At 43.0% G+C, this 27,388-nt stretch overlaps 1 protein-coding gene across 1 annotated transcript in view; it reads left to right on the plus strand.

Annotated features, from left to right (window-relative positions):
* GRIN2A (glutamate ionotropic receptor NMDA type subunit 2A) overlaps positions 1-27,388 on the plus strand; it is a 361,366-nt gene that overhangs the window by 313,026 nt on the left and 20,952 nt on the right. Inside the window, exon 12 of the mRNA XM_084881099.1 lies at positions 5,566-5,753. Coding sequence (XP_084737225.1) covers positions 5,566-5,753 — 188 coding nt within the window. The remainder of the gene's footprint in view (positions 1-5,565; positions 5,754-27,388) is intronic.

Consider the following 27,388-nt stretch of genomic DNA (forward strand, 5'->3'; position numbering starts at 1 on the left):
CTTCCTAACAAGGCTTTGATATGACCTAAAAATGCATTTAGTTATCATCAAAGAGATGTTTAACTTTCAGTAACACTTGAGACCTCCAACACACACACACACACACACACACACACACACACACACACACACGGAAGTTTCATTAATTCATCAGAACGAGTCAATGTCTTGTTCAAGGCTTCTTGAATGTTAATGAATGAATAATTGACTTTAGCTATATAATTAGCCTTTAAATATGCTGAGATTCTCCCCCCACCTCCCAGAGAGCATCTGAAAACATGCATGAGGAGATGAAGAGCTAAAACCGGAAACTTTTGATTAGGAAATGTCAAGCCACTTGACAATAACAAGCTCCCATTCTCAAAAGGGCCATGGTCTTCCTTTGTGTTGGGGGAATCAGATTTGCCCACAAACAGTCTTAGGTCTGGAGTGAACTTTCAGGCTGTCGTGCAGGTACAAGAAAGGCTGACTGAGGTAACAGGATCCTGTCTGCACACTCCAGCAAGCCGTAGCATCGCCAAAGCTGTCAAAAAACCTGGCAGGAAGCTGCTGGGTTAAAGGAGCATGGGGCACATGGGACAGTTGTCCTTACTTTGCTTCTTTGCAAAGTTGCAGAAGGGAGGTCTTATTCCCCCCCCTCATTCTGAATCGCTGTCATTTTTAATCATTTGCTTTCCTTGAGGACTGCTGGTGACAGGAGAGGGTGACGGCACCCACACAGCCTCCATCATGCAGGCAGGGAGGTGGGCATGTCACAACACTGGCATGGCACTCATTCGGTTCTGTTTCAGCCCCCGTGCTGGGGAGCCCAAGTGTCATTTCATTTGTCGCCAATGTTTGAAGAAATGATCAGCCCTCTGTAGGGAGTAGAGTTGGCTGAATAGGGGCTCTGTCCTGACCTTTGGGCCTCCTCGGCCCAGTGGGAGAAGCACTTAGGCCAGTGGTTCTCAAAGCTTCCTAATGCCCGGACCCTTCAATACAGTTCCTCATGTTGTGGTGGCCCCCAACCATAAAATTATTTCTGTTGCTACTTCATAACTGTAATTTTGCTACTGTTAATGAATCGTAATGTGTTTTCCGATGGTGTTAGGTGACCCCCGTGAAAGGGTCATTGACCCTCAAAGGGGTCGCGACCCACAGGTTGGGAACCCCTGACTTAGGTGGTAGCAGCCATGTGACCTCAGCAAGAGCTGGGAAGCTGGGGACAGAGGCGATTTCCTCTTGAAGAGCAGGAGGAGAAAACTCAGAATAGAGAAGCACACTGGGCTCCTCACTTGTGAGACTGCAAGCCCCCTGCTGACTGCTCTGAGTTCTGAGGCCTCTTTCCCCCATGCCAACCTTTCATCTCTGTGATGCTCCCAGAGCTGCCGGTTGCCATGTGGCAGCCTAATGTTCCGCCGCCTCAGCAACTCAGCTCCAACCTCAGGTGCTTTTGATATAAATTTGGCTTCTGTTCCAGGCAGCCTTTTCCTCTTTCTTACCTTTACCTTCAACACGACGCCATGACCATCCACGCCTAAACGTCTCACAAACAAATGGACCAGACATGTCTTCTGTGGGGTAACTCCAGACCGTCCACAACTACGTGTGTGTTGGGAAAGAGACCCATGAAGCCCACCTACCCACCTAATCTTTTCAAACTCTATTCCGGTCTCAGCCTTGCTTCCTTTTCATATCATTGGGCTTGATGTCTGGCTGTAACCCCCAGAGACCCTATGGCACACAAAGCCTAAACTAGTTATTAGCTTATCTTTTCAGAGGGGATTTCATAAGCAATAGACAGAGCTGCCCTAGTCAATTTCTCAAGTCTTATGGATCATGTGGTCATAGTGATTATTCTGTGGCCTTGGGTATCAAACTGTGTAAATCCAAAAGCTGTTCTGACACTTTAAGCTGGGCGGTGGTGAAAAGTCACCTTACCTCTCCGTGACTCAGTTTCTCATCTCACAGTGGGGATGGCAGTAAATATAAAGCTGTGCATAGTGAGAAGGAGTAAATGAGATAATGCATATACAATATTTAAGACTGGACTTGTCACATAGAGAGCATCAAAGTTGTGAGCACCTTTGTAAAATCTGAATTTGATTGGATGCACTTACATGTTCTGAGCATTTGCTATGTGCCAGTTACTGCACACACACTTTATTTATATGACTCCCATTTACTCCCAGTGGCCCACAAAGGTCAAATATTGTTCACTCGGTGCGCAAAGACTTTGACCACAAAGCCTGCTCTTGAGGATGTCAGCGATTTTTAACTTCTTTTTAACAATGCAAGTATTTTCTTTCAGTTGAAAAAAAGATTTGTCATGAAATACAGTATTGATTTGCTGAAATCTGTGCTTAATGGTTTAAACCGCTGTTGAACATGTCTCGTTGACTGGTACAGTTTTAGATTCCCAGCTCAGAAATGCATCAGCATGTGATGGGCTAATGGGAGGGAGAAAACTTTCACCCCATGAATACCAGCTTATGGCCTTGACATTTGAATGCCCCTGTGCATCCATAACAGTGTGCTTCTATTTATTTTTTGAGGAATTGAGAGTAAAGATTTGGCTGAGGCTTGGAAAGTCTTCTTAAAACCCAGGTTCTCGGCATCTCCATGGAAACATTGATGCATGAAGTATGGGTGTTGCATGCACCCACTTCATCAAGAGAACAAATGCCTTCCATGGCCTGACATCTTCAGGAAACACGTGTTATCCAGTCTCCATGGCCTATGAAAGTGACAGAAGGTGACTGCTGGCTTGTGAAATTATAGAATCCCGGAACCGGGTGAGCATCTCAGCAGGAACACCAGCCACACAGAAGAAGGGAGTGACTTTCCTGAGAAGGCACCATCAGCCAAAGCTGGACTAGAACCCAGATCTCTTCTACCTGCTCATCCACTGCTCCCCACACAATCCCTGCAGCCACGACACACAAACCGACCTTTTCAATCTCCCCAGCCCACTTTTCCCCGGTCTCAGCTTGATGGCTCTTCAGAAAGGCTGTTTCCTCAGCTCTGAATCACTATCACCATTGACAAAGCCCAGCTTTCGTCCTCTTCTGCTTGGATGCTCTGATCCCCTTTTAATGCTCTCTGAGTATAAAACCACGTCTCCAATCCTGCAGCTTTGGATACAAGCTTCAGGGTCTTTTCTGTTGGTGAGACAAGCCTTGTAGGTTTGCTCCAACTCTAACCATTACAGAAATAAAAATTAAAATGAAGAATGCAGCCGTAAACCTTCCAAATACTTTTATTCCCATAGGGCATCCTTCAGCAGCTGTCTCTAAAAGGAGGCAGCATTTTACATCCTCTCTCTGCCACTTTTATTTTTCTTTGCTTCACTGTTTTATGTTTTCTTGTTAAAGAAAGAAAGGCAGTAATGTTGAGAAGTTGCCAAAGAAGTGGAGTTATCTCCAATTTTATTTTCCTACCTACTTTAGAATTGAGTATCCATCCCCATGTTCAATGGTGATCATTCCTGCCTCATTAAATAATTTAAAAAAATGGAAACAGTATGCACACCAGCTAATTGAGATCTAGGGACTGAATTAGGCACAGCCATGTCATGGAGGGGATTATATGTTGCCAGCCTTTTGGAGGGGATGTGATTGGGAGGGGCATAGAGGACTTCGGAGATGATGATAATGTCCTATACCTTGATCTGCACGATGATTTAAATATGTGTACATATTTCAATTTTTATCTAGCACTTTACTTTATACTAGAGGCTTCCTTGCAGGAAGATTCCTGTAATAGGGCTTTCTGTGGCACTCTCCGCCACCCTACCTGCTTCCCTCCCTTATCCCCTGCCCTGCTTGCTTGCTTCTCCGAAGTTTGGCTTCCTTCTACACTGTCTTCAGTCTTCACTCTGTGCCTGGATATACAAATTAACCGTAATCTTGGTTGTGTTAATTTGCATACTCACTCCTGATTGGCTGGTGGGCATAGCAGAGGTATGGTCAATTTGCATGTTTCTCTTTTATTATATAGGAGGATATATTATAGCTCAATAAAAATAAATGTATCCCAGGAAAGTGCCATGCTTGTTGACATGAAACATGTTCACTGTGTGTGGTATGAAATGAGAAGAGAAGGTAATTTGTAAAAGAGTTTGCCTGGTAAAATTCTATTTGACTGGGTTGAAACAAGGGTTGGCAAACAACGGCCCATGGACCAATCTCTTGTTGAAAGTAGCCTTTTACTGGAACAGAGCTGAGTCCATTCGTTTATATATTATCTACAGCTGCTTTCTTCCATGCTGTGTGTTAGTTCCTAGTGCTGCCATAACGTGTACCACAAACTGTGATGGTTAAACAACAAGGTTATTTATTTCCTAGTCCTGGAGCCTGGAAGTCAGAGGTCAAGGTGCTGACAGGGCCATGCTCTCTCTGAGGGCATTGGGGAAGGAGCTGCTCTGCCTCTCTCCCAGCCTCTGGACCTGTGGCAGCATCACTCCCCCCTTCCCATGGTGTCGCTCTGTGTGTCTGTGCCCACACATCTCCTTCCATAATAGAGGAGGGGCCCGCCTAACAACCTCATCTTAACAATAACATCTGCAATGACCCCACCTCCAAATAAGAGCATATTGTGAGGTGCTGGGGGTTAGGACATCAACATATGAATGTGGGGGGAGGGGAACCCAATTAGGCCCATAACATGTTACAACAGCAGAGTTGAATAGTTGTGACAGAAACCGGATGGCACACAAAGCCTAAACTAGTTATTAGCTTATCTTTTCAGAAAAGTTACCAGCCCTGTTTTAAAAGAGTGTGTATGTGTGTGACTCTATGCATGTGTGTGCACACGCACAAAAAGTTTGGAAGTTTGGGCCTGGGCCAGGTACCTCAGTTGGTTAGAGCATTGTCCCAATCCACCAAGAATTGGGTTCGATCCCCGTTCAGGGCACATACAAGAATCAACCAATAAATGCATAAATAAGTAGAACCACAACAAATCAGTGCTTCTCTTTCCCTCCCTTTCTTCCTCTCTTTCTCTCTTTCAAATCATTTTTTTTTAATTTGGAAGGTTGTTCACCAATATGATTGCCTTTGAGTTATGGAATTATGGGCAATTTTAATTGTACTTGTATTTTTAGTATTTTCTACATTATTTGTGTTCCTAAAAATTATTTTATCATGTTTTTGTAATATAAATACACAGTAAGTATGTTTCTTTTGGGAGGAAGAGACCTTATTCTTATTGACTCCCTTGCCTGCCTGTCTGCTACCCCGAATCGTCCTGCCTCTTAATAGTTTGTTCTGATGCAGCCTTTCTAAATAGGCTGCGATCCTCCACTGTTGGGAGTACTAAGGGCAACACTTAAACCAGCAAACTCAACTGTTTACTCACTTGGGCATAAGGATTCTTCACGCCTTTATTTAGTTGCCTCTTGAAACTTGGAGAAAAAAGTTCTGGCTCTTCATTAAAAATAGATCCTTTTATGATGAGAGGATGGAGCAGCCCTGAGCCATTGTTTCCCATGAGAAAGAAAGTGTGCGATGCTGGATTGGGCCAGGAGCTGGGCACTGAGATGGTACCCCACCATTCCCATGACTCCCTGGTTTCTTGTCATTGCAGGAAACTGGACGCTTTCATCTACGATGCGGCGGTCTTGAATTACAAGGCTGGGCGGGACGAAGGCTGCAAGCTGGTGACCATCGGGAGTGGGTACATCTTTGCTACCACTGGGTATGGAATTGCCCTCCAGAAAGGCTCACCTTGGAAGAGACAGATAGACCTGGCCCTGCTCCAGTTTGTGGGTGATGGTAAGACCTTGGGTGACCCCCTACTTTGGAGGACTTGAGTCCCTTGCACTTTGGTCCACCCCCCTCCCCCCACTGGCTTTCCAATGGATGTTTGTGTGATGACTTTGCACACTAAAAGTATTTATTGAATGCTTATCACATTGATACCACCGTTCTTTGGGTTGCTTATAATAGAAACCAAATTATAGATAGCCATGTTTTTTTAAAGGAATTGATTTTGGGGATGCAACAGTATCCCTCTCAGTGAATTTAGAAGAGAGTTGAGCAAATGGATTTAGAGGAAGAACAGCAACTGGGGCAGTCCTTGGGCCTCAACAGCACGAATTCAGTTTCTTTCTCTCTCTCTCTCTCTCTCTCTCTCTCTCTCTCTCTCTCTCTCTCTCTCTCTCTCTCACTGGCAGTGGTTTTCAAGAGGGAGCACTTGACTATGTCTGGAGACATTTTTTATTGTCATGACTCTGGAGTCTGCTTACTACTGACATATAGAGGGTAGAGGTTAGGGATGAGGGATGCTGGCAAACATCTTACCATGCTCAAGACATCCCCACCCCCACATCTCAAAACACAGAATTATCTGAGCCCAGATGTTAGTAGGACTGGAGCTGAGAAACTCTGCCCTGGAGCAGTGACATTACATAACCAGCTCACAACACGTCGCAGTCTCGTGTCTCTCAATTCTAAATTCCAAAATCCAGAGGAAGGATTCCTGGAGCATTTGGGGCCAAGGACCCATCAGGACTGAAAAAAGGTAGGGTTATGTTGTACCAACACAACAGTTCCTGCTATTATCCGAGGAAGGAATGAAAGAGAAGCAATTTCTAGAAAAGGAATCGTGAGCAGAAATCTTGTGGGCTTTCACTACAGTTCATTTCTTGACTCTCTATCATGCAAAACAATAACAGTTTCCATCCTTATGGGTATTATGGCATTCATGGAAGCTAATTGGGTCAATTCTTTCTAGCAGAATTTCCTTCTATCTGTCCTCTCTTTCCTAGTTGGTGATCTCACCATAGCCTTTGCCATGACATCGTTTTTTACAATTCTGCCATGGCTCGGATGGCAGGCTGGTTCCTCTCTGAACTGCTAGCACTGAGATAGGAAAGACAAAGCCAGCAGAAATGGCAGGTTAACAGGGAAATCATGAGTGAGTATGAGTAGGGTACAGACACACAGGATGCAGGGCAGAAGCTGTAGTCAAGAACGAGGGGAGGCTACAGTCAGAGTGGTTACAGAATATGCTATGCCTGCCTAGAATGGGGAGAGGAAAATCTGGTGATTTCTGTGGCCAGTACATTGAAATGGGCAGAGGTTAGTGCATAGGGTTGGTGTGCATTCGAACCAAGTCCACGATCTCTTGCAGCTTCTTTCTTCTGTCAGAATTGAACCCTGATTCTCACAGTGCCCTCAAGAAATCTAAATATGTTTTATATTTAACTGCTAAATAGACATCTTATTCTCTTAATTCCCTGTGGAATAGCATTTGCACCTTCCTTAGATCATGAGCCCTGTTCTCCGCTGTGTTATAGCTTCGTGGCTGTGTGGGCCAGCTTCGGCTGTGAAATCTTAGAGGCACTCACATTCATTTTGCTCATGGGAGTGCAGGTGGAATGGAGGACCTCGCCTCTGGCTATGATGGCTCCGGTGACTCCACTCCCTCTGCAAGCCCTTGGTCAACTGTGTGGTTTGTGTTCCACGTGTGTCTATTCTGGGCCTCAGGCTGAAAGGTCAGCAGCCACCTAGGAGAAGCTCTTGTGTTGGCTGTGTCAGAGGCACAAAAAGGAACACCTACAGGGCACATGCACATTTCAACTGGCTGCTTTGTCACATTCATATCTACTAACAAATTTCTGTCTAGACAGGTGGCCAAGCCCAAGGTCAAAGGATTGGAGATATGCTCTACCTTTTATGAGAGGAGTTTGATGTTATATGACAAGGTATATAGACACAAACAGGGATGAAAGATTATTTCTGATGGTTCCTTTTACCACCGTGGTTGCCTAAGCAACCCTACACGGAGTGAACTGCTCAGCAAACAAGAAGTATTATTTATAACAGTAAGCGCCACAAAATTCTGAACATGACAGATAACTGGCCAATGAAGGATTTTATGAATAAGTACGCACATGGATGAATGATTAGTGTTGGGATGTGTTTCATTTGACAGGAAACTTTTAAATATGGAGGATAGCTGTCAAATAATAAGCTCTAGCTCTGCTCCTACCCATCATTGCTGTCACTCATGCAGAATCTGCTATAAAACAGCAACATATTTAGGGAATAAGATATGTCAATTATTATACTGGATACATTACAAATGTTCTTTAATTTAATATTGGTAACAACCTTATGAAGTGAAATATTGCTTATACCCATTTCACAGAGGAAAAACTGTAGCTCAGAGGACTTCTGAGCCCCCTACCTAGTAAGGGGAAAAGTTTCTACTCAAAGGGCCTTAATGCAGAAGGGAGTCAATTATGTAAGACTCCTAATACATTTCATTCTATAAGTTGTCTTTCAAAATTGGCTAATTAAGACACTTAAGATTTGTAGACCCTTTAGGAAGGAGTTATTTAGTGCATATCTGAACTAAATCTTTTGTCCCATTTATACTAGTAAATACTTCTGCGAAAGAGGTGATTTTCTTAGCTTTATCTGTGAATGAGTACAGGCGTATTTACCTGATAAGGTTGATGTGAGGATGAAATGAGACAATGCAAGTAAAGAGCTTAGCTAGCACAGCACCTGAATATAGAAATGGTTCAATAAATGGTAACTGTCACCATCATCATCATCACCAACATTATTATCACCATCACCATCATCATCACCAACACCACCACTGTCATCATTGTCACCATCAACATCAGCATTACGGTCACCACCATAATCAGCATCCCCAACACCATTATGACCATCATCATTAACATCATCACCATAATCAGCATCCCTAACACCATTATCATCACTGTCATCATTACCACCATTAACACCATCATTACCATCATCACCATCCTCCTTCTCCACTTCCTCCTTCTCATCATCACTGTTCATCCACAATTCCAATATTCAACACACCTTATTGAGTGTTGTATTGGTGAAAACATGGTCCAGCTGGTATCTTGAAAACAACAAAAAATGTCCTCTTTTTGGAAAATAAAAAATAAAGGCATTCAGATAGGCCAGAGGCATGTTCCCAGTACCAGCACTATCTAGATTCTTATAAATAAGTTCTGGCTCATTGCTTTCCTGGTCAGACTGTCGGGGTTGGGAAATGTGTCTTCTCAGCTTCATCTTCAGAGACCATCTGGAGGCAAAGACATTGAAGAGAAATGACGTTGCTCCAGGGGGCGTCTTAACATAATCTTCCCGGAAAGCCGTGTCCAAATTCTGAATGTCTCTCTAGGAGTAAATACATAAATTAACACAGCTGCATAAATATTTCACTTATCTTATGTAGCTTCAACAGGATTAATTATGCTCTAAAGTTAGACCTGTAAAGAGCAGTGCCTAATTATTATTCAGCCTCTAGAATAGAGTGTTTATTTCTTGTTGTAGAGTAGCTTTGGCAGACAATTACGAGTGTAATGAATTTCAAAAGTATTTTTAAAAATGTTCTTGCCCTAACCAGTTTGGCTCAGAGGATAGAGCATCAGTCTGCGAACTCAAGGGTCCCAGGTTCGATTCTGGATAAGGGTATGTGCCTTGGTTGCGGGCACATCCCCAGTAGGGGGTGTGCAGGCGGCAGCTGATGGATGTTTCTCTTTCATCAATGTTTCTAACTCTCCCTCTCCCTTCCTCTCTGTAAAAAAAAAAATCAATGAAATATATTTAAATTTTTTTCTTAACGAGCTGCATAAACATAACATTTGAAGGAGTGTTAGGTTATTGGGGGAACTTCTTACATGAAGCCCACCAAGCATTTCCCTAGGGAAAAGGCCACTGGTCTGCCATAAGAGATACACAGGATCCCAACAAGATCTTTCCTTTCTTTTTCTTGTATGATCTTTGTTTCCTCTCTGAAATAGTGGAATGCACCGTGGGGATCTTTGCTCTCAGTAGTTTAGTAATAACACTCATAGGTTCTTTTCAGCTTTGATCATGACTATCTGTCACTTACTGAGAAATATACCTTCCACCTGGCAGGTGTGGCTTAGTTGGTTGGAGGATTGTTCTGTGCACCGAAGGGTCATGGGTTCAATTCCTGGTCAGGGCACATACCTAGGTTTTGGGTTCAGACCCCCTTTGGGGCATATATGAGAGAAACATCACCACAATCGATGTTTCTCTCACACTGGTATTTCTCTCTCTTTCCCTTCTGCTCTTTAAAATTAATGGACATATCCTCGGATGAATGAGGATCTAAAAACAAAAGGAAATATACCTTTCTAAGCACAAATGTTTCAAGAAGGAAATATCACAATCTTTTTTTTCTTTCCTCCCAGGAATTTATAGTCTAGTTGGTGGGTAATATATAAACTTAAAATGTCTAATCTCAAAATATGAACATATTTACAATAATGCATGTATATAAAGTTATATATATATATATATATATATATATATATATATATATATATATGTATTCTTAGTGTCTTGTGTAGATTAGAAAGTAGTCAAGGTGAGATATGAGATAAACTAGTGTGCTTTTTTTAAAGTGGAAGAATGAAAAGACTAAAAAGCTCACACACAAAAAAATAAGTATACTGAGATTTAGATAAAGAATAGAATTGGCCAAAGCTCATAGAAATTCATTCCTTAACTCATTCAACACTGAGCAATTATCTGCTGAGTACATGGTATCTCTCTGGCACCTAAAAGGTAACACTTGAATGAGAACATAAATAATGAATAAATCTGGAACCTAAAAATGGCATTCCTGCTTTGGAGGGTGAAGGGGTGTTGAACAGGTGATCTCATCGGTCCCACCAATCTCATGGATTTTGTAAATTTTTTATGTGGTTCTGGGATTTGAAGAGACAGAAAGAAGGAAGATAAGAGGGGTTAAAGCTCTATTGATGTACAGAGCCAGCAAAAAGATATTGAGGAGAACAGACTGTGTAATAATATTGTTCAGAAGCAAGTAACGCTGAGAAAAAGGAAGAAAATGATTGTTTTGAGCACTCAATGGCCCAGCTCTGTGCTAAGTACATCACAGATGGTTTTAGTAACTCTTCATACAACATTCTAGAGTTGATCTTAGTATCTCCGTTTCACAGACTAGGAAAATGAGGCTCAGTTAGGTTAAGTGAGCTGCAGCAGAGCTTCTAAAACTAGAGTGTGAATGGAAACCACCTGGGAATTATTATTTCAGTGGGTCTGGGGAGGGGAAGCCTGGGATTCTTTATTTCTAACAAGCTCCCAGGTGGTGCTGATGCTGCTCGTCTAGATGGTCATAAAGTTAAAAATTGCACCAAGTTCATGTGACTCCAGTTCTGATCATCTTTCCATTAAACCATGCTGCTGGGAGAAATCGTGGTCATGAATAGTCAGGTCACTTTAGTTTTAAGAATGTGCTTTAGCACTGACAAACACTTAACCTTCCATTTTGCACTTTGCTCCATTTTCATGGTGTTGGTTTCTATTTAAACTCAGAAATGCATGACTAGTTGTGTCTGAGACATTACTAGTCTAAATTTATTGAACAAATAAAATTAAATATATGTATTCACCCTATATTTTAAAGGTTTTTTTTTAAATTAAATTGATTGGGGTGATATTGATTAACATGACCATATGGGTTTCAGGGTGGGGTTCTATGTTACAAGATCTTTACATTGCACCGTGTGCACACCACCCAAAGTCAAATTTTCTCCTCTCACCTTATATTAGGACCCACCCTCTGGCAACCACCCCTTCCCTCTGGCAACCACCACACTGCTGTTTATGTCCATGAGTTTCAGTTTAATATCTCACATATGAGTGAAATCATATGGTTCTTAACTTTTTCTGACTGACTTATTTCACTTAGCATAGGTCTATCCATGTTGTTGTAAATGGTACTATTTCATCCTTTCTATGGCCTAGTAGTATTCCATTGTGTCTATATACTACATCTTTATCGAGTCCTTTATTGCAGGACACTATGGTTGTTTCCAGGTCTTATACACCATGAATAATGCTGCAGTGGACATAGGAGTGCGTATAACTTTGCGAATACATGATTTTGAGATTTTCAGGTATATACTCAGGGGAGGAATTGTTGGGTCCTATGGTAGCTCTATTCTCAATTTTTGGAGGAATTGCCAGACTGTTCTCCATAGTGGTTATACCAGTCTATATTCCCACCACCAGTGGATGAGGGTTCCTTTTCTCCCACAATCTCGTCATCACTTGTTATTGCTTATCTTATTATTGATAATGGCCACTCTCATCGGTGTGAGATGATAGCTCATTGCAGTTTTGATTTGCATTTTCCTAATTGCCACTAATCACTGTATATTTGTATAAATTATTTATGTGGTATATCCCATTGTACTTATATCATATTTAGGTATATGTGATTGATATCAAATGTAAAAATGTGAAAGATATGACATATGCATCTCTTGTATTAATATTGTGTTAAACAGGTGACTAGCAACCCATTTTGTGGGGACTCTTCCAGTTTAAACCTAGCTAGTGACTGCAGCTATAGCTTATTGGGACACATAAGATCTATATGAAATAGTTGAAATATATCATATCTATGATTTCAGTTGGATAGGTACATTGGGTACCTATCGATTCCCCTTATCCCTCTTGTACTGCAAGTTTGTAAGCAGTCATTTTAAAGACTCATCCAGATTGATAACAAATCCGAAGGGACCACACACACTGCTCTTGTATTAGTAAGGAGCCAGGCTGTGCACAACTCCAGAGCTGTGGGAAGCACCCTTCAGGATACAAATGCTCAGATCTGGGGGTGGGGAGGGGTGCAGCAGAGCCCAAGGAGAAGAAGCCACTCCCTGCTTCCCCGCGAGTCACCATCAGTCAACATGCCTAGTTCCTGTCTTTGTTGGCTGCCCTTCCACTGAAGCGGGCAGGATTGGCTTTTGATGGCTGGGACCCATGCTGCCAGCCAGAGTACAGTGTTTGTGTGATTACAGGAGCTCTTTGTATACCTAATTAGCATTCTCATAAATTGCTCTGAGCCACTGGATGGGTCACTAATAGCCTCAGCACTGCCGTTGTCCAGCTTCCCAGCTTAATATCTTTGGGCTTCTGCCGGAACTTGGGAGAGCTGGATGCCCTGCAGCTGGGATGGTGATGAGCGCCAGTCCCTCTGCTCTCCGGATGGACACATTTGTGAGCAGCCCATCTTCTTAGGGCTGGCTTAGGAACGGCCTGGTGGTGTGGGTACAGAAATTGCTGAAGGCCCGCTCACTCCTAAATATTTTCCCCATTCAATTCTTTATCGTGTCTGAAATTCCACCACCTTTAAGAAATGGAATTCCTTTTTCGGTGGAATTCCTTGTTCCCTCTTCTCCTAACCGTGCTTCTTGATTTAACATTTGGCCCATCCTTCAGGGCCTCCAGAAGGACTTCCTTAGAGCTCACAGCTCTGAACTAGATGCCCTTTCGCTCCATACTTGTAGCATTCTTGTGGCATTTAACAAAGCAAGTGAAGGGGTAAGCTAGAAGGTTCGATAAGTTCCTAGCTGTATGACTTTGGGCACATTAATTTCTGAATTCCCTTTTTCTCATCTTTAAATGAGAGTCATTTAAGGATGAAGTGTGTGAACAAACTAACCTAGTGCTTGACACACATTAGGTGCCTACTCATTGCTGATCTGCCCTCAGTGTCCTTCCCCTTGGCCATCTGCTGTCACCCTCATTGACGTCCCTAAAGCAGGTTTTCTCATCTGGAAAGGGGCAAAGCTGTGATTGAAACACAGACCAGTCAGAATCCAGATTCAGTGTCCTTCCCCTTGGCCAGCTGCAGTACATTGCATTATATCATAAGTCCTCAAGGGCATACCCTATCATGTCCATTTTTGTTGCCTCTTTCTCCCCTCAGGGCTCACTACTGAGTCTGACACACAGTAGGTGCTCAAATAAAATTTGTTGAATGAACAAATGAATAGATTTGATGACATTACAGATATGTTTTTGCAGGGCTTATTTCTTCAATTAAATATCTTTTCTGATGTAAAGAATGTTGTTTTCTTTAGGAAGGACATTAGATAGAGACACGAGGCAGTCACTGTCCAATCAGACAGTTTTCCCAATCATCTGAGCCTGTATTCATTGTAAGTCAGAGGCAGATTCCTCCATGGTCTGATTTGTGTGCAGTAGTACTCAAATATTCCTCTTTTACTTATACTTTTTAATATAAATCCTCTGGGATGGCTATAACCAGCAAGATGACATATTTCTTGGGTTTTAGCACTGGAGTGGGTCATACATTATTACTGAGTTTGTGGTTTGAGGTCAAGTTGGTAGACAAGAGAAAGAATATTCTCCATAGGAAGTGGCATACTATGGCCCAAACTATGGCCATGGCTCAAATCCAGCCACTGCCCATTTTTGGGGAAAAAAAGTTTTATTGGAACACAGCCACATCCATTCATTCAGGTATTGTTTGTGGCTACTTGCAATGGCAGAGTTGAGCTGTTGCAACAAAAACTCTATGACCTGCAAAGCCCGAGATATTTACTATCTGTCCCTTGCTAGAAAAAGCGTGAGAACTCCTGGTCTTAGACTGTCTGGGGAAAGACAAGAAGGGCAGAGAAGACTTAAAATTGTTGGTTGTCCAGTTCTCCTAAAGATTAAGGTGCCAAAAGGAAGAATGGAGGGCAAGGAGGGTGGGGAGGGCAAGAATGACACAGATACATGAGGGGAAGAAATAAAAGGGAAGAAAGGAAATGAAAGGATGGGGAAATGATGAAGAGGAAAAGAATAGTATAAAGCCAATAAAGAGGGATAGGGGAAAAAGAAGAGGAGAGATGAAGACACGAAGAAAGGAAGGGGTGGGGAAGGGAGAGAAGAAAGATGTGCAGTAGGTGGTCAGTCAGGTGGTGGTCAGCCTGGGCACCGGCAGGGAACGCTGGATTTGTTCAGCTGAGCACTTGCCATGTTGCAGATGAAACTGAAGACATCTGAGAGTGTCTACTGGCCCAGCTTGGCTCCAAGGTGGAGCAAGGCTCAGACCACTGGCTGCCTCACTCCTGACTCAGAGATGTCTAATTGTCCTCCCGATGGTGTTCTGGCTAACAGTTTTTCGTGACATAGGTCATTGTGTCCTCAGATGACTCAGCAACACCCTATTGCAACCATTTAAAGAGATAAATGCCAAAAATATGGATGGGGGTTAGGGAGAAAGCAGTTCTGAGAATCTGAGAACTCCCTTTGAGGGGAAGAAACAGTTTTCCATTTTCTAAGTGGAAATCTTTCAACAGCTACCATTATCATGTTATCCTTACAGATATTTATAATAATAGGTACACTTATGGAGGAATAATCAGGGTTACAAAATACTCTCCATCTTTATATGTATTAATTTTATTCAATCTTCAACATGATTAAATGGCATTAGTTATGATTATTAGTCCCTATGTGCCTGTGAGGAAACTGAGTCACAGGTGGGTTAAATAAGTTGTGGAGCTAGTAGTGTCAGGCAGCTCTGATATTGGAACCTAGGCAAGGGGGCTCCAAAGCCTTGATTTAATCATTATGCAGTATTGCTTCTTCATCTGCTGTCACCCTCATCGACGTCCCTAAAGCAGGTTTTCTCATCTGGAAAGGGGCAAAGCTGTGATTGAAACACAGACCAGTCAGAATCCAGATTCAGTGTCCTTCCCTTTCCCTGAAGGAACAGCATCTGTCCCCTGCAGAGAATGCTGGGAAAAATGACTTGGTGACAAAGGTTGAGGGTGGGAGAGAGAGTGACCTACACTTCGTTCCATTTTTCCACGGAGAAGGAGACTTGTCCATGCCCCGGGCCCCGGCACCGTGGGAATAGGCTCAACCTAATTTTTGAAATCAGTCAACCCTGGCAGTTAGGGGAAAACTCAGGGCCCAGAAGCAAGAAATGAGAAGGAATGAAACAAGGACAGAATGTAATTAAGACGAGTCAGATGTTCGGCCCCAGCACAGGCAGCCTCTCCAGGTTCACAAAGACCCTACTTGGTCGCCCAAATTGCTTACTTTCCACAGAGCTCCTCGGAGCTGCATAATCCCTGGCATTTCAGAAAGTTATTGTTTCTTGCTAAACGTGTTTTAATCAAATTGAGACTTCAAAGGCAGAAATCAGATTTTGGGCTGAGCTAGGCTAATCTGTAAATCACGTCTAATCAAGTTAGCAAAGACCAGATGCCATTGACAATGCCATTTGCTCATTCATTCCTTCTCCCTGTAGCCCTGCGTCCAACAGAGAATAACTGAGCAGCTTCAAAGCTCAAGGTGGCGGAATATAAAAATAACTAAAGACTCCTGTTCTGTTGCCCTTTAACAGTAACCTTACCTATAAAGATGCTTGTGTCACTTCTGTGTCCATCAGACTTGGTTGAGGAGCCTGTGGAAAATGCAGATACTGACATTTTACCCCCCTGGGTCATTTTTACATCCACTCAGGGATATTTTAATACACAATAAGATTTAAGGGCCTGACCAATTTGGCTCGATAGATAGAGCGTCAGTCTGTGGACTGAAAGGTCCCGGGTTCGATGATGGTCAAGGGCACATGCCCAGGTTTTGGGTTCAATCCCCAGTAGGGGGTATGCAGGAGACAGCTAATCAGTCATTCTCTTTCATCATTGATGTTTCTGTCACTCTCTCCCTCTCTCTTCTTCTCTGAAATCAATAAAAATATATATTAAAAAAGGTTTAAAAGCCACTCTTTAGAATAACAGTGTTTAGCATTTAGAAGCATTTATTATCTGATTGGCAAGTACCATGTACATATGACCCTGGCCAACTGTTCACCCGTTTGAAGTCCATGAAAGTAGATGTTGGCCCTTTGTTTCATTCGTCTTCCTTCTCTCAGGCTCCTAACTGGGTTTCCATATCCAGAGCCCTAGGTAATTGTGAAAACCTGAGACAAAATAGTGTGGAACTTGGAGGTGTACACAGAGACTACAATAGGAGCATAGGAGATACGGGGTGGTGTGTGAATGGCAGAAGTCATCAAATAGGCTTGAATGTCAAGCACCCTCCTTCAGAAAGAAAAAAAAAATAGACATGAAAGTGTTTGTTGCTTCCAGTGTTTTCATTTTCATGTAATAACTGTTAAAAAATAAAGCAGGCAAGACAGAAAGACCCCCATTTGGGTAGACAATGAGCCACTGCTTTTATTGATTAAGTCCAATACAAAACCATATTTGGATCAGCTCAGCTGACTCTCCTGATCCCATACACATGTGAATGTGGACCCATTTGAAACCACCAGGCAGGTTTGGTTTGAGATCATTCCTGGCGTTGGGTTGACTGGGTCTAATTTTTTTCCATGCACCTGAACCTCATTTATACACAAAATAGCATCTTTGATGATATAAACCCAAAGTGGGTGATTAATAACACTTTTGATGCCTCAGCAAGGGATACCTCCTATGACCCAGAAACTAGTTCAGAGCAAACTACTTACAATATATGGAAATGAAGTTTTTCAACAGAAGAAAGTGTCTATCTTAAGCATAGAGTAGAACTAAAGGGCCTATTTGCCATTGGGTTGTGACTAGATGGTACCATAAAAATTAGACTTCTTTACCTCCTTCTTAATTTTAACTAGAGATATATATTTAGAATAATAATGAAACAGTACTTACTTAAGAAACAGATAAAATCTATAAATATTTCAGAGAGTCGTTGACTGCTCCTCTGAGTTGAAGTGCCAAGGGTATTTATCTGTGTACATTCTCAGGGAATTTTCCAATAGGTCCCTTGAGATCTGCAGTTGCAGTGTTTACTATCAGTCTGACACCAGTATTGAAACAAGGCTGCAGTGCCACACTTATGCCTGACAATCAGTGGATGGCTCAAATCAAGAACACCAAATGTCAAGAGAACCATTAAAGTTGAAATACAACATAATGAAGGTCTTGCTGGTAAGTCAAACATTGATGTCATAGAACCTCACGTAGGAGTGACAGGATGAGTACACAGTGGCCCCGACTCCCTCAGTCTACATTTTTAAAAACACTTTGATTTGGCAAAGCACTATAATAGACATAGAAAAGCATCCCAATCCACCACCCCAATATAATTGTTTTCAATATATAATTATCTTCTGATCCTTGCTACTTGCAGACATGTTTCTTTAAATAATTATTGGTTATGTACACTTTTATATTCTGCTATTCCACTTGCCAGTATATTTTAAACATTTTTCATGTTACATATTCTGGTCCTCATAATTACTTTAATTTTTGCATAAAATATCATATTAATTATTAAATAATATCTCATTATTTTATTTTCTTAATGTTAAACATTTTTTGCTCATATAGATAACTAGAGGCCCAATGCATGAAATTTGTGTAAGAGTAGGCCTTCATAGCCATGGCTGCCTGGATCCCTCCCTCACAGCTGAGGCTGCTGCCTCGATCCCGCAGCTTCAGCCTCCGCTTCATCCGGAAGGACATCCGGCCCAATTAGCATATTATGCTTTTATTATTATAGATGATGGAAGGAACATCTTCATACCTTTTTTTTTTTTTAATTCTCTGGGTAACAAATTCTGAAATGTGGAGTTTGAAAGGTAAATGGCTATAACTATCCCTAGGAATCTTGATTTATAGTCATATTAATGCCCCTAAAAGTTGATGCCAAATAAATTTACTATTAATAGTGAGTCACTGTACCAAGTTCAGAACAAGGTAGCAGCTCTGAGCATTGTGGTTCTTTTTGCTATTATAGAAGGTATGATGTGCTATCTCAGGGTTGCCTTCATTTGAATTCCTTTGAATACTAGTGAATGTCGGGAGGGTGGAGATATGTGTTGTCTTTTCACCTAGTGTTTGACCATTTAACTATTTTACATATACATTTTCATGAACATTTCCTATTTCTTAGTAATTGTTAAAACTTTTATTATTTCACACATGCAAAGTCAGAAATGTAGCATCAGGGGTGCCACTAAGAACAAAATGCTTTGGGTTACAAGAAGTGATTTTTACTTGCTCCATGACCTTGGAAAGTTACCCTTTTTAACAGCCAGTTTCCTCCTCTTTCCATTGGGATTCTGATGGCACCAACCTCACCAATTTGAATGGTATGAGAATAGCCATTGTGTATCAGAGGGAATAACAAGGGTGAAGATCTTAAATTGGGATTTATTCTTATTCCTATATATATTCTTCTTAAAAATAATTGTGCTCCCTTTACTGATTGCTTAAATAATGATCTATGGACTGTGGCTCCCTGCCAGCTTTGTGAATGATGCTTTGTTGGAACACAGACATATCATCCGTGCACTCGGCATGCCTGTGGCTTCCTTTGTGCGGCAGGAGCAGAGGTGAGCAGTTGTGACAGATACCATCTGCTCAAGGAAGCTGCAAAAGTTTACCAATTAGCCCTTTACAGAAAAAGGATGGCTGACCTCTGGTTTAAATGATAAAAGTGAAAAAAAATGTATTCTTTAAAAATTATCTTAAAATAATTCCAAGAATCTGGATGAATTTATCATAGAATATACCTTTTGATTCTTTAACTCTTTTTTTCCCCCCTTTGTAAATAGTTCATATTTCTAGAAAAGGTGTTTCTTTTTCTGGATAGAAATATTGCTTCTGTCCACTCTCCTTATTATACCCTCTCTTGACTCCCAAAATGCAAGAACACCTTCACCTCTAGTATGCCACTCTTATTCTATTTTTGCCTTCTATAAACTGTAACATATATTCACTATCTGGCACAATGTGCAATTTTTATACCACTGTACTAGAGGCCTGGTGCATGAAATTCGTGCAAGGGGGCAGAGGGGGTGTCCCTCAGCCAAGCCTGCACCCTCTCCAATCTGGGACCCCTTGAGGGATGTTCGACTGCCCGTTGGGATCAGGACTAAATAGGCAGTCGGACATCCCTCTCAAAATCCAGGACTGCTGGCTCCCAGCTGCTTGCCTTCCTGCCTTCCTGATTGCCCCTAACCACTTCTGCCTGCCAGCTTGATCACCCCCTAACCACTCCCATGCCAGCCTGATTGGTGTCTAACTGCTCCCCTGCCGGCCTGTTTGCCCCCAACTTCCCTTCTCTGCCGGCCTGGTCACCCCTAACTGCCCTCCCCTGAAGGCTTGATTGCCCCCAACTGCCCTCCCTTGCTGGCCACCTTGTGGTGGCCATCTTGTGTCCACATGGGGGCAGGATCTTTGAGCACATGGCGGCAGCCATCTTGTGTGTTGAAGTGATGGTCAATCTGCATACTACTCTTTTATTAGATAGGATAGAGGCCTAGTGCATGGGTGGGGGCCAGCTGGTTTGCCCTGAAGGGTGTCCCAGATCAGAGTAGGGGTTCCCTTGGGGCATAGGGTGGCCTGAGCGAGGGGCCTATAGTGGTTTGCAGGCCAGCCACGCCCCCTGGCGACCCAAGTGAAGGCCCTGGTATCTGGAATTTATTTATCTTCTACAATTGAAACTTTGTAGCTTGGAGCAGAGCCAAGCCTCCTGCTCATTCCGTGGCTGGCAGCTATTTCTATTGGAATTTATTTACCTTCTATAATTGAAACTTTGTAGCCTGGAGTGGAGGCCTGAGCCAGCCAGGGTGTGCAGAAAGCTTTGCTTCTCCTGTTGCTGAGGGCAACCCTAGCATCCTGCTGTCTCCGGCTTTGTAGCTGCAGCCATTTCTGTTTGGATTCGTTTACCTTCTATAATTGAAACTTTGTTGCCTTGAGTGGAGGCTTAGGCCGGCAAGGGCAAGAGGAAAGCTTGGCTACTTCCATTGCCTGGGAAACCCAAGCCTCCCTCCTGCTCTCTGTGGCCATGGCCATCTTGGTTGGGTTTATTTGCATACTTGCTCAGATTGGCTGGTGGGTGTGACTGGTGGGTTAATTTGCATATTACTCTTTTATTAGGTAGGATATTAGGTAGGATAATTACCATCCAGATCAAGTTCTGGAATATGGCCAGCACCCCAGAAAAGCTCCCTCATGGCCCCTCCCAGCCAACATCCCCCACAAAAAGTCAACACCACTCTGTCCTCCCTGCTCATGGACAGCTTTTGCTTCTTGAATTTCAAATAAGTGGTAGAATTATGTAACATATATTCATGTGTATCTTTTGTGGCATTAGTCCATATTAATGAATTAACTACAGCTTATTATTTTTCATTACTGCATAGCATTCCATTGTGCAAACATATTACAATTTAGTTATATATTTGCTTTGATGGACACTGTGTTAGTCTCCATTTTTGTCTGCTTTGAAAATCCTTGTACATTTTTGTGCACGTAGGCACTTAGCTGTTTGGGAATATACTTAGAAATGAAATTGCTGGGCCATAAGTGCACATATACTCTGCTTCAGTAGATACTCCCAAATAGTTTTCAGAAGTACAACAAATTTACATTCCCACCAGTATTGCATGAGGCTCCTCTAATTTCTGCACACTCTGTTTCTATCTTCTAGGAGAGAAGTAAAGCAGGCTTGCATAACTGAACTCCGCGTGTGTTCCTTGGTGGCTGTGTGGGTGGATATCATTGTACAATCATAATGAATGGTGGCCCCAAATAGCCAATAGTTTAGAGATGCAGATTTCTTCTCCAGCTTCCTTTATCCATGACCTTGATTCCTCACACTTGACCTCAGCTGCATCATTAGTATAAAGGGGCAAAAAGTCAATAGTGTCTGCCCTGCATACTTACCTGAGTTGGAATCTGCATGTAACTACTCCCCTACCCCCACATGATCTCCCACTCATCCCTGGCTCTGGTCTCTCTGCCATCCAGTACTTCTGACCTATGATAAGGAGGGAGGAAGCCAGAGAAGAACCGACCCCCCTTCTTCCCTTTCTGTTCTTCACCCTTCTCCTTCTTTTCTCTGTCCCCTCTATTTCCTCTCCCCTTTGCTTTTCTTTCTGCTTCCTCTGCTTTATCCTTCATGCCACAGCCAAGTCTTGATTACCCATTAAACTCGCACTGTCCTAGCAAGGGGAATGCAGATAAAACGGGCATGAGCTCCTCTGCTTAAGGACCTTAGAGTCTCAGGAAGCTTATTCAGAGCACTTCAATAAAAAAAGAAGCTAAAAGGCAGTGATGTCATTTTACTTGCTGAGAGAAAGATATATTTTGGCATGGAATGTGGAATTTTTGCTATGCTTTTTTCTTCTTCTTACATCTATAGCCTTTTAAAACACAAGGATCCCTTTGTGATATTAAAAAGCCCTCATACTCTTACACTATGAGTCATAGGAATTTCAGGACTATTGATTGAGAAAATGTGCAATGCCAAAAAGTTGCTATGAATTCATTTGTGCTCACAAATGCATATTCCTTTTAAGTCATACCAACTTGACCATCTTTATGTGTAAGAGACAAATTGGTTAAGCAGACTCCAGAAGTGCTTGTTAAACACAGAATTTTCTGGACTTCTTGAAAATGTTCTACGGTCTTAACTCCACATAATTATTTCTCAGCAATTCTATCTTCAAATGGAAAATTATTGTGACCATGTACATTGTTTGGCATCTGATGGAGTTGCCCAAATCTCTCTCCAATTTTTCCTTTTTCTTCTTTAAGAGACACAGGTTGGGGACCTGTGTGCACAAAATTACCCACCTCCAGCTTGCATGGTTGATCACGTGGCCTTCTGAAATCCCAGCCAGATGGCAACAACCTGCAATGAATTCCACGGTGCTCGAGCTCCATCCACAGAGCAGAGACCTCAACTGGAAGGTGGAACATTTATGCCAAAGACAGCCTGTCTCTGCATATAACTGTATATTTTTAAGCCTATTTTTATTCTAGTTTTGTGACTTCTCAGCATTATACAGAAATGGAATATTCTGACATTTAAATAAGGGAGATTTATCTTCCAAATTTAGTCTATTTGTGTCCAGAATCTTGTATTCTTCCTCTCTCCAGCTCCCCAGCTCACACCAAAGGTATTTTTTTTTCTCTTTAGCAAGTTGTTCAGTGACCCCAGAGATTATGGATACAGAGATTCTAGGCTCCAAATGCTATTATTTCCAGATCCAAGGTCATCTGACTAAACTCAAGAGTTTAGAATTAATGAAACTAAAGTCCCAAGGGCAGTGATAAGGTGGTCTGGCTGACCTTACGCTGTTTCAAGGCCACATATTAAGTCCCAGATCTGATCAGTGGGGCTTCCTTCCAGAGCAACTAGGCAAAAAAAAAAAAAAATTGTCCTCAAATCCGCAGACCCCAAGCTGTCCTCACTCCCAACCGCAGTTCAGAGCTCACAGTGGTTGAATCTGTTCTCCGGGAGAATGGGAGCCTGCCAATGATGATGCCCCAGATTTTCTACAAAGAAAGTCACTTCTTTGCCATTTCCAATTCCATTCGGACTTCTGAGAAACTCAGAGTGCCCAATCCCTGAACAGGACATGAAACAGAATTGAAATGGGGTCAGTTCCCCTCTTGGTGTTCTCAGCAAATCCTAATGGGATCAGCAGCAACGTCATTCTGACGTCTTTGGCTTTGGATAGAAGTCGGTTCCCTATGGGGAACTATGGGATTCTGTTGCTAGGACCTTTGCTTAGAACGTGCTTGCCCCCAGGGTCAGCCTTGATTTTCAAGTTCCAAAGACTATTCCTGACCCCTTTGCCTGTGACTTCACAGATTCTTTCCTCTCTTGGTCTCTTGCTGATTCTCAGATCAGTGAATCACTAGCTAAACAAGAAGGAAAGCCTTGTCATCTATAGTCAACACACTTTTTATTCTATTTTTTTAAATTAATTTCAGAGAGGAAGGGAGAGGGAGAGATAGAAACATCAATGATTAGAGAGAGTCATTGATCAGCTGCCTCCTGCACGCCCCCTACTGGGGATTGAACTGAAGAACAGGGCATGTGTTCTGACTGGGAATTGAACCCAGGACACTTCAGTCCACAGTCTGATGCTCTATCCACTGAGCCAAACCAGCTAGGGCATCACACTTTTGTTTAATCCCTCACCAAGAGTATTTGTGTTTTTTATTGATTTTTGAGAGGGAGGGAGGGAAGAGGGGAAGAAGAAGAAGAAGAAGAAGAAGAAGAAGAAGAAGAAGAAGAAGAAGAAGAAGAAGAAGAAAAAGAAGAAGAAGAAGAAGAAGAAGAAGGAGAGAAAGAGAAAGAGAGAGAGAGAGAGAGAGAGAGAGAGAGAGAGAGAGAGAGAGAGAGAGAGAGAGAGAGAGACATTGAGTGGGAGAGAAACATAAATCAGTTGCCTTCCTTACACACCCAGACCAGACTAGGGATTAAACCTGCAATGTAGGTATGTGACCTGACCAGAAATCAACCCACAGCCTTTTGGTGTATGGAATGAAACTCTGATTGATTGCATCTCTCAGCCAAGGCTATAGTCAACACAGTTTTATGAACCCACCTACTATGTGCCAAGATCTGTGCCAGGGACTGGAGATTCAGGAAGAACAAGGAAAGATCTTCACCCTGAATAAATTCACCTCCCAATGGGGAGAACATAGAAGCAATTGACAGTTATACTTGAATGTGACAGATTTTCTTGATGTCACAGAAGATACTGTGGTCTCTTACCAACATCCCTGTGCATTCAGGGAAGTCTTCCTGTAGATGGAGACCTCTGAACTATGAACCCGAAATATAGCCATTGTCAAGTTTTCAGCATGATACCACGCAACTGGTATATCCACAATAAATTGTTATGATGCTGGTGATACTAATAGCAGTTGTTACATATCTTGGAAGCAGGAGAGTTTAATTTGGACATTCTGCCTGCAGCTGAGGCCATGACCAAACTTTACTAGTGGTTGTTCTGGGGTAGGATTTCCTGGTGACATGCCTTCACGCTGGAGAGCCATTGTTCAGATTTTTCATCCCTCACTTACCTGTAACAGCCTGCCTTCTATGATATGTGAGGAGACACCGGGCTTCCGTGAACAACAGTTGAGTCTTGGGTTCGCCAAGCACACAGCTGGTCTCATCCAGTGGCCCCACTGCTCCCAGGATGCCCCAGACTTCTTAGCATGAAAGCTGAGTCCTTTGCAATGAGTTCCTGCCCTCAGGCTTCTTCTTTGGTCACTTCTTCCTTCTCCCAAATCTCTGATCTCAAAACACTCCATGTTGTTTTCCTGCCAATGGCCTTATGCAAATTCAATCATCTCATCTTGCCATAAGCACTGGTCTACAGGTCTGTCTCTCAGGACTCTAACTAAGCTTATAGGGACCAAAGACTGTGTTATACATCTCTGTATAAAAATAGAGATGCTAACCCCATGCTAAGTGCTTAAGAACTTTAATGAATGGATGAATTAATGGACGGATGAATGAAAATGAGTGAGTGAATGAATGTGGGGAGGAGTAAGTCAAAACTAAATGTTGTCCATCAGTTGGAGTGTCGGCCCATACACCGAAAAGCATTAGTTTCCTTGACCAGAAATGAAACAAAATATTAAACCCAGCTTCTAAATCCACATACTATTTCTTTCCATACAATCACTGCCTAGGGTCAGGTGCTTTGGCCAGAGACCAGGGGAATAAAATATGTAGATGTGTAGTAGGGTACATGTATGGGCTGGTGTTAGAAGATGCACTTGCAGCAAATCCTCAGGCCCTGGGTGAAGCCTAAAGGGTATAGGTTCACAACTGACTTTTCACCACTGATCTGGGGGTGAATGCTCAGCAAGTCTGAAGGCTGCAAATCCTTTCCGGGAGCAATGCCCTTAGTGCTCAGATGGTCTTACCGAACAGGCTGAAATATAATCTGAAAAGCAACTGCGGTCCCTGGGGAGGTGGGGGCAATGAGTCTGAGGGCTAAATAAAGAACTGATTTCTCTTAACATTGAACATAGATGGAGGCCTCCCTTAAGCCTTCTCTCTGGACATGCATCCTTGGCCTCATAGGCAACGTGGGAGGGCATGGGAAAGAGAATGTGATCTACCCAAGCTTCCTTGGCTTCAGGCAGGAAATAATGTGATCACCAGCAATACTGACTGCATAACAAGTGTGCTCCAGGCACTGCATGTGTGCACCCTCATGAATTCCAACTGAACTCCCACGCGGTAGATGCTGTTGTCCTACATTCGGTAGGTGTTAGATCTGGTGCTCAGAGAGACTAAGCAGGCTCCTTAGTCTCTCTGGCGCCATCTGTAAAATGGGTGTGATAATGGCATCAGCCACATTAAGTTGATATGAGAGCTCATGGCTTAATTTCTGAAAATTCTAGTAGAGTGCCTGAAAGAGAAGAGAATTTCTATAACTTTGTTAAACCAAAGAATAGGAAAGTTGATAAATGAATGGGTTGGAGATGGATATATAAGAGGAGTATCTGGATTAAGATGAAGTGGGTAGCACTTGTTGAAGGTGGGATTTGAATGCAGGCAGTCTGGTTCTCATACCACCCCCTGTGACTATGTGGCCCTTACAGGATGATCCAATATGCTCCCCAAAGCTTCGGGAAAGGGCAGTACCATTTGTAGCTCATTCCAGTGTTTTCTACCTGAAACCTTTCCGATGATGTGCTGGAGGGTGCCTACTTGAATTTTCATTCCTTACTTTTTGCAAATCTGAAAGTCGTGGCTTCTGCCTTGTAAGTGAGTGGATGGGTGATGTGAGAGTCCATGCTGGTGGGTGGGCCCGCTGTCTGTGTCCTTTCTAAACAGGATTCACTCTGACCAATTCTGTATGTTTCATGCAGCCTCTTGCAGCATCACCCAAAATGCTAATGGCAGCCAGTCTCAGCCATACTGTGTGCACAGTGCTTTGTCTGATATCCTTGCCTCTTCCCTTCTAGACTTTACATCTTTCTGGCTCCTGCTTCGGGAAGCCCCACCACGGTGCCTTTTAGCTGGTGGCTTTAGGGAAGAGAGAGGTCTGTGACACCTGGTTTGACACATAGCCTTCCTAGGAGGGCACAGAACTCGAGGCTGGCAGAGAGACCCATGCTGGCAAGGCCTTCTCCCCTGAAGATAGATATAGGAAGATCCTCTGAACAGGTCTAACTTCCATGGATACAAAGGCATCCTCAAGTGTGTGTGAGCTTCCTGTCTGTCACTAGAGATGTACATAGACAGGAAGAGAGCTCTGGGCTCTCAGGGGCAGAGAGTAAGACAATACGGGGGCCTGGCTTCAAACTCCACGCTGCTCAGGCTCCCTCTCCCCCCAAGAGAGCGCTTAGCTTTTGTCTTTGCAGCAGGAATGAGTCCGCTGCAGGAGAGACATTTAATTGTCCCATTTACCAGCTCCCGTGTACAAGATCGCATCGACAGGGATCACGGCCTCTTTGTAACGGAGCCACTGACAGCCGGATGAACATCACAGCGCTGCTCCTCGCAGAAATGGCACTCGCTGCGTTGCCAGCTGAGGACATGCAGGCGACCAGCCTCCTGCACTGGGGCCAGCTGCAAGCTTCCTCCTGCTCTGCGTTTTCTCTATTTATACAGCAGAAACGCTCACCCAGCAGACTTGGGCGTTTTGCATTGCTGCCCAGTGTGCACCTGGGGATGCAAGGAAAGAAACAAAGGGAAAATACAGGTTCAGCGCTTGCTCTGTGCTGCAGGCCACGAGAAACACCACAATCATAAAACATGGTCCCTCG

This window comes from Pipistrellus hanaki, assembly GCF_964339955.1.
Source record: "Pipistrellus hanaki genome assembly, chromosome: 4".
Classification (NCBI taxonomy): domain Eukaryota; kingdom Metazoa; phylum Chordata; class Mammalia; order Chiroptera; family Vespertilionidae; genus Pipistrellus; species Pipistrellus hanaki.